The sequence below is a fragment of the Cebus imitator genome, unplaced genomic scaffold, assembly GCF_001604975.1.
Source record: "Cebus imitator isolate Cc_AM_T3 unplaced genomic scaffold, Cebus_imitator-1.0 Scaffold10, whole genome shotgun sequence".
NCBI lineage: Eukaryota > Metazoa > Chordata > Mammalia > Primates > Cebidae > Cebus > Cebus imitator.
Genome location: NW_016107325.1, coordinates 4,155,365 through 4,163,568, shown reverse-complemented (window position 1 = coordinate 4,163,568; position 8,204 = coordinate 4,155,365). Strand labels below are relative to the sequence as shown.

The following is an 8,204-nucleotide window of genomic DNA, read 5'->3' as shown; positions in this document are numbered from 1 at the left end:
AAAAAAAAAAAAAAAGAATCCAAGGAAAGAAATAATTTTAATGATGATTTCAGAGTAGTTTCAGGTCTGCTTATCTTGTCTTTACTTCTTTTTCTAGTCTGTCTTTCTCATTGTTTTTACTTTAGTCCAAATCAGTCTTAGAAAGCTAAGTCATTTTCCACTTCTGTTATCTAGGTTTTTTAAACAATATTCCAAAAAGTTAATTAAATTATGTATTTATAGAATGTGGGCTCTGGCCTTCTCTGGTTTGAGTTAAATGTTTCTTTACTGCAAGAGCAACAGTTTGAATCAGGGACATATTTAAATAGTTTTGAAAGGTGGTCAATTTTTTCTGTGCATTGTTACAGCTGTGTCTAATATTTTTATAGCTAAAAAGCTGTCCCATCTTACATATTCATCAAGATGTCCTGCAGCAAAAGGGAATGAGTCACGGTGGATCCAGTACAAGGGTCACTGTTACACGTCTGATCAGGCATTGCACAGTTTTTCAGAGGCCAAAAAATTGTGTCCAGAACGTGGTGAGTTATAATTTGTTAATTTTCTTAGGACTCTATAATTTAATTCTTAGAAATATTTCTTAAGGATATAATTTGAAGCAATAATTATATTTTTGAAAAATTTTTAAAGCATTTTCCATTTCTAATAGCACTGTAAACTAATTGCCCAGTGGTAGGGAAATGGCGAAGTATCTTATGACATAAGAACTCAATGAAATATTGGAATAGCCATTAAAAATGCCTGTAATCCCAGCACTTTGGGAGGCTGAGGTGGGTGGATCATGAGGTCAAGAAATCGAGACCATCCTGGCCAATATGGTGAAACCCCATATCGACTAAAAATACAAAAATTAGCTGGGCGTGATGGCACGCACCTATAGTCCCAGCTACTCAGGAGGCTGAGGCAGGAGAATCGCTTGAACCTAGGAGATGGGGGTTACAGTGAGCTGAGACTGTGCCACTGCACTGCAGCCTGGGCGATAGAGCAAGACTCCATCTCAAATAATAAATAAAATAATAATAATAAATTTAAAATAATAAAATGAAAGTGGCCAAGTGAACTGTTAAGTAAAAATACTGACAAATGAATTGGTTTTGCCTATAGCTAGATGTGCTTAGAAAAAGGGATTAAGAGGTAAAGTTTTTGTAAAGTTGGCTAAGTAGTAAATAAAATTTAGAGTTGTTCCATTGCTTAGTTATGAATACATAAGCTTAGCCTCACCAGGGTAATGAATCAAAGCAGTATGGTTGTCCAGCCATTCTGCAATAGAACTGACCCACATCCTCTGACCACTATAAAGAACAGGGCTTTTTGTCTTCAGATTTAGCTATTTTAGAACGAATAGCAATGATTGGCTCTCTCCCATGACAAATTTAATCCATAGTCAAACTGTAAAATGACTTCTAGGGAAACTACCTAGAGTACTTCAAAGACCAAAACTTGTTTACCTGCATCCTTGGGTAGCAAATTTGCCAGGTAGATGGATGGCGTTTATCTAATTTATTTTGACAGCTGTTGTGGAGATACTTGACTGATTGAAAAGTCTTCTAGTTGAGAATAAACTACTTCTCTAGTTAGCATAAAGCTGATTGAGAATTTGTTTTCCTTCAACAGATCACTCTGCAACTATCGTTTCCATAAAGGATGAAGATGAGAATAAATTTGTGAGCAGACTGATGAAGGAAAATAATAATATTACCATGAGAGTCTGGCTTGGATTATCTCAACATTCTGTTGGTAAGTGAAATAATTGTATGTGTGCAGAAAGAGTTCTAACTCATCCCAAATAACAAGTCAGCCTTGGTAAAGAATGTTAGGTGGTGGCTAATTTAAATGTCTCTTCTGGATAAATGTGCTAGGTTGGCTGGCTGTTCTGAATGCTTGTAAATTTTGAATGAATCCATGAGTTAACGTGGCAATGATGGAAACCACTAATGACACAGAAAATCATGCCTAATAAAGTGGAATCGTTCTAGAGGCTTATTTTTGAGATCCTTGGATCAACAGCAGGGTATTTTCTTCCCTATGTCTGTGTCTCCACAAGGAACACATGCCTTCCTTCTCTTAGAGTTCTACTGCCTGTCACTGCATGGATTTGCAGCTTATAACTTTGTTATTCAGAAAGGTATCTTCTTGTTATACCCTTCTCTCCAATAATATTTTTACCATCGGTTAAAATTAAGTCTTAAGAGTAGTCTTTAAAAACTGTCTTAGTATTAGGTTGGCGTGAAGGTCATTGCGGGTTTTGCCATTAATTTTAATGGTAAAAATCGCAATGACCTTCACGCCAACCTATAAAATTGCAGAGAATTGATTCAAAGAAAATTTGTGGAAGGACTTTTCAATCAGGAGTAGTAGATACAGGGTTTGGGTGAACTTGAAACGGGTAGAAATAAATTAAGAGTACAAATATGACACAAGAGAAAGTTTTTTACATTTTATACAAAGTCAAATTTTAAATTATTAAAATAAATGTGAATTCTAAAAGGTACTTGGTTAAAAAAATGGGATTCTAAGTTGTCCATCTAAATTAATTCTAAATTGTGTTTACACTGTCACCACAAGGTGGTGCCACTTCAGCTGGAAAGCAAAAATGGAGTCACGGTGGGGGTGTGGGAGAAGGGTGGGGATGGAGGGCCCTGCACCCTTCCTATTCCACCAGCATATCTTTAACCATATAATTTTTTTAAATTAGAGTAGGGGAAGGATATGGGTCCTTAGAAATCTCTGCCTCACAAAATAAATGTGCAGGTATTCTGTACTTTAATCAAAACACCACATTCTCTATCTGTGTTGTCCAATATAACTTTCTACAAAGAAATGTTCGATGTCTGCACCGTCCAACATAGTAGTCACTGACCACATGTGGCTCTTGAGCACTTGAAATGTGACTAGTGCAACTGAAGGACTGATTTTATTTTTTTTATTTTTAACGCATTTTATTTAAAAAGTGGCTATTATATTGGACAACACATTTCTGAGGAGTTACCGGAACCCCAAGCTTGTAACTTACGAGTTTAGTGGCAGTAAACACAGCTATATTTAATTTCTTTCTTCAGACCAGCCTTGGAGTTGGTTAGATGGATCAGAACTGACATTTTTCAAATGGGAAAATAAAAGTAAGAGAGGTGTTGGAAAATGTAGCATGTTGATAGCTTCAAATGAAACTTGGAAAAAAGTCGAATGTGAACATGGCTTTGGAAGAGTTGTCTGCAAAGTGCCTCTGGGTAAGTATGTAGCCTGTCCTTAGGAAACTTTCTGCAGAACAGGTCAGGAATTAAATGTACAATCCAATCATGTACAGAATTTTGTACTTGGTCTTGAAGTATTTAGTCCTTAAAGTACATCCAAATATCTTGATTGAGTCATAGAGATTTTCCCCTGAAAAATAGATTACAAGGGACAATAAACGCACATGATGTCTAAGTCTCCAGTCTATACATAATTCTCTCCTAAGAAAAACAGAAGTTGCCAGAGCATTAGGGAAGTCATTTTTTAAAAGATTTTCTTGAGATGTATTTTATTCTATAGTTTGATTATATAAAAGCTTAAAGGTCTATTTCTGCAGTTAATTTGCTTCCTTTCTTCCTAATCCCATAAAACTCATGGTTAATTTTAAAACAATGCAAACTAGATTTCATTACTGAAAACATTCAGAGTGTCTATAAAAAATTATAACTTGAACTTACATTTCATTATGAATTGATACATAAAATTACCATAAAAATAATATATTAACTTCATTTCTGGAGAAAGAGCTCCAAAATTTTCACAGTAACATTTTTAAAGATCTTGCATAAAAATTTTGCTTCTGGTATGTAAATACTAAAGATAAAATCTCAATTCTACATAATGAGTATCCATGTGTACATACACTGAGTCAGTAAATAGAGTGTCTACAATATGACATGCCCTGTTCTGCACACCAGGATGCACCTGAAAACAAGACAGATAAGGTACCTGTTCTCACACAGGTTACCATCTGGTAAAGAAAGTCAGATAAGTAAACAGGTCGATTTTTTAAAGAGAGAAAAATACCAAATAGTTATGAACTGTATGTGACGGAGATTAGGTAGATAGCTACGGTAGATTAGGATACCAGGGAAGACTCCTAGGAGCAGAAGACACTGAAGCTGAGATCTAAAAAATCAAGCCAAGCAAATATCAAGGGAAAGGGCATAACAGACAGAGGTACCAATTGGAGCAAAGAACCTAAGGCAGAATGAGTTTGCTGAGCACTCAGGGAAGAATGAAAGGTAGGCAGGTGCCAGACATACAGAGCTTTGGAAGCAAGGCTTGAGTTCTGGTTTTATTCTGAGTGGAATGGAAAGCAACTGGAAGGTTTGGGGGGTTAGGTGGGAGCAAAGTTAGGGTGTTGTAAATCAAGAGTTCTAGGTTGGCCATTTTGAGTTATCCATAGAGAGATGAGATGTGTAGTGTGCATAGCAAAGGTATTTAAAGTCATGGGACAGAAAGAATCCATCTGGGCAGCATGCAGAGAAGAGTCCTGGAACAGCAGCTGCACTGAGTGAAGTCATCTTAGAGGCTTAAATCGTTTTGAAGCAAGTAATACTTTATTTGGCCCCAGGTAAGTCAAACACAAAAATTTAGGCCGGGCGTGGTGGCTCACACCTGTAATCCCAGCACTTTGGGAGGCTGAGGCGGGAGGATCACCTCAGGTCAGGAGTTCAAGACCAGCCTGGCCAACATGGTGAACCCCGTCTCTACTAAAGATAAAAAAGATTAGCCAGGTGTGATGGCACATGCCTGGAATCCCAGCAACTCGGTAGGCTGAGGAAGGAGAATCACTTGAACCTGGGAGGTGGAGGTTGCAATGAGCCAAGATTGCACCACTGCACTCCAGCCTGGGCGACAGAGTGGGACTCCCTCTAAAAAAAAAAAAAAAAAAATGTTTTTAGCTTTTAGCAATTTGCTATCAAAGTAGGATAATATACAGTTAGTGATATTCCCAAATTGGTGTTAGGAAGGGAATGTGAGAACAATCATAGTGCATTAATGTCTTTGGAAGAAAATTCCCATAGCAATGAAGAAGATTTGAATGAAAAGGAAAACATTTAAATTTGAAAAGAAAGCACTTAAGTGTTTCTTTTGATCTAATGATGAGTTTGAATTCTATGTTAGTGCTATGAAACAATTATATTTATTATGTCTGTACACAGCTTACAGGTTTATGTGTGTGTCTGTTCACAGCTTACACGTTTACATCTGTGACATAAGCCATAATGTATAAAATCAATAGTGATCACTTTTGTATTCTTTCCTCCAACATCAAATCTTTTCCTATTCCAGGCCCTGATTACACAGCAATAGCTATCTCAATTGCCACACTAAGTATCTTAATTCTTGTTGGTGGACTGATTTGGTTCCTCTTCCAAAGGCACCGTTTGCACCTGGCGGGCTTCTCATCAGTTCGATATGCACAAGGAGTGAATGAAGATGAGATTATGCTTCCTTCTTTCCAAGGAAAGAATTTAGAAGACTAAATTATTCTAAAAGTTTGCTAATTTGCACTAATGTGTTAAGAAAAATTAGTCACTTAAAATGTGCCCAGTGTCAGTATTTACTCTGCTCCAAAGTAGAACTCTTAAGTACTTTTTCATTTGTTTAGATCTTAAGCATGTGCTGGTATGCACAGTTAATTGCCTGCTAAATGTCATGTTTATCATCCTAATTAACAGAATGGAGAGGACTCCAAAGCTGGACTGAAGTCCAAATTGTTTGTAAAGTAGTATGTTTAATGTGCATTTTCTCTCTTTTAATGTGTTTGGTAACTAGGATATGTATATTTTAATAGAATTTTTAACAAAACTTCTCAGAAAATTAAAATAGGCATATTACTAGGTGACACACCTACTTTTTAATTTTTAAGAGCATCTGGCCAAATGCAAAATTAGTACCTCAAAGTAAAAATCTAACTGTAAATTGCATCAACATTGTTTCAAAATAGTCATTTTTAGCATTGGGGGAAAAATAATAAGACATGCTTACTTTTTTATTTTTATTTTTTTGAGATTTGAGTCTCTCAAATCTCAGACTGGAGTGCAATGGCATAATCTTGGCTAACTGCAATCTCCGCCTCCTGGGTACAAGCACTTCTCCTGCCTCAGCCTCCTGAGTAGCTGGGATTACAGGCGTCCATTTTGGCCAAGCTGGTCTTGAACTCCTGACCTCAGGTGATCTGCCTGCCTTGGCCTCCTAAAGAGCTGGGATTACAGGCATGAGCCACCGCGCTTGGCCTCTGCTTACTTTTTATACAGCAAAATGATTCCTTTTGGCAAAATGCTTCTTATATTATTCCAAAGTTATTTCATACCAATATTATGTAAATATGAAGAGTTTTTTTTCTGTTTATAATTGTTCATAAAACAATGACTTTTAAAGATTTAGTACTTAACATTTTCTGAAGTTTGGGAACATTATTTTTAGATTGAGTAGCTACCCTGTAGCAGTGTGCTTTGTATTTTCTGATGTATTACATCTGACTGTTTCTTTTGTAAAGGGAATCAACTAGGTATAAGACTGACAATTTTATAATTTATGTACTTCACATAGCATGTCAACTTTTGACTAAGAATTTTGTTTTACTTTTTCACATGTTGTAAACAGAGGAAGGGTCCATGAAGGAAAGTATATGAGTTACATTTGTAAAAATGAGAATTTTTCAATGAAACTCTAAACCTTGTGATGACTACTAAAAGATTTAAAATTATGAGTGATTCAGAAAACATTGCTTTGTGGTTATCACTTCAAGTTTTGACACCTAGATTATATTCTTAGTGATAGCATCCACTGGAAAAGGTGAATATTTTATTCAGCATTTAACTTACATTTGTACTTTAGAGTATTTTTGTATAAAATCCATAGATTTATTTTTACGTTTAGAACATTTACACTATGATAAAGTTGTAAATAATTTTCTAAGACAGCTTTTAATATAGTCTACCATTGTCCTGATTTCTTACTGAATTTGTTAAACTAGTTTTCTTGTCCTATGATCTGTATACAATTTTAGTCATTAAATTTTCTTCAAAGAACTAAGCCAACTTGATGTGAAAAGCACAGCTGTATATAATGGTGATGTCATAATAAAGTTGCTTTATCTTTTAAGTGAAAGTGCTGGAATTGATCCTTATTGAAAAAACATCTCTAGATTGGGTTTTTTATGTTAGGCATATAGTACAACAAGAAATAAATTGTCCACCTATTGTAAATCGAGGAATTCGCTCAGAGATTTTGTGTGAACATTTTTTGAGATGGAGTTTTGTCCTGTCACCCAGGCTGAAGTGCAGTGGTGTGATCTCAGCTCACTGAAACCTCCACCTCCTGGGTTCAAGTGATTCTCTTGCCTCAGCCTCCCAAGTAGCTGGGACTATAGGGGCATGCCACCATGCCCAGCTAATTTTTTAGTAGAGACAGGGTTTCACCATGTTGGCCAGGATGGTCTCGATGCTTGATCTTGTGTTCCGCCCACCTTGGTGTCCCAAATTGCTGGGATTATAGGCATGAGCCACCGCACCAGGCCTTTGTGTGCATTTTTTAGAGAATAAATAGGCTGAGCATTGTGGCTCACACCTATAATCCCTCTTGGCACTTTGGGAGGCCAAGGCAGGGGAATCATTTGAGCCCAGGAATTCAAGTTCAGCCTGGGCAACAAAGCAAGACCCCATTTCTACAAAAAATAAAATAATCAGCCAGGTGTGATGGCACCCATGTGTAGTGCCAGCTACTCAAGAAGCCAAGGCAGGAAGATCCGATGAGCCCAGGAGTTTGAGGCTACAGTGAGTTACGATCATGCCACTTAACTCCAGTCTGGGTGACAGAGCAAGACCCTATTTTGAAAAACAAGTCAATATTGATCCAATTGCTGAATACTGGAGAGGTAAAGTCAAATAAAACTGGATTCTAGGAATTGGGAAACCAATGACCATCTTAGCCAACAGAAATGTAGCAGAGTGGCGAAGCCAGAATCCAGATGCGAGTGAGTTTAAAAGTGAAAGAGAAGGCCAGGCACGACGGCTCATGCCTGTAATCCCAGCACTTTGGGAGGCTGAGGTGGGTGGGTCACTTGAGGTCAGGAGTTTGAGAGCAGCCTGGCCAACATGGTGAAACACCATCTCTACTAAAAATACAAAAAAATTAGCCAGATATCATGGCATATGCCTGTAATCCCAGCTACTCAGGAGGCT

General features: G+C 37.1%; 1 protein-coding gene across 1 annotated transcript in view; it reads left to right on the top strand.

The window, feature by feature from the left end:
• The window catches only part of LOC108316766 (lymphocyte antigen 75), a 145,377-nt gene that overhangs the window by 93,065 nt on the left and 44,108 nt on the right, over positions 1 to 8,204 (top strand). The window contains 3 exon segments of the mRNA XM_017546868.2: positions 369 to 518; positions 1,612 to 1,734; positions 3,057 to 3,224. Of these exon segments, the coding sequence (XP_017402357.1) occupies positions 369 to 518; positions 1,612 to 1,734; positions 3,057 to 3,224 (441 nt within the window).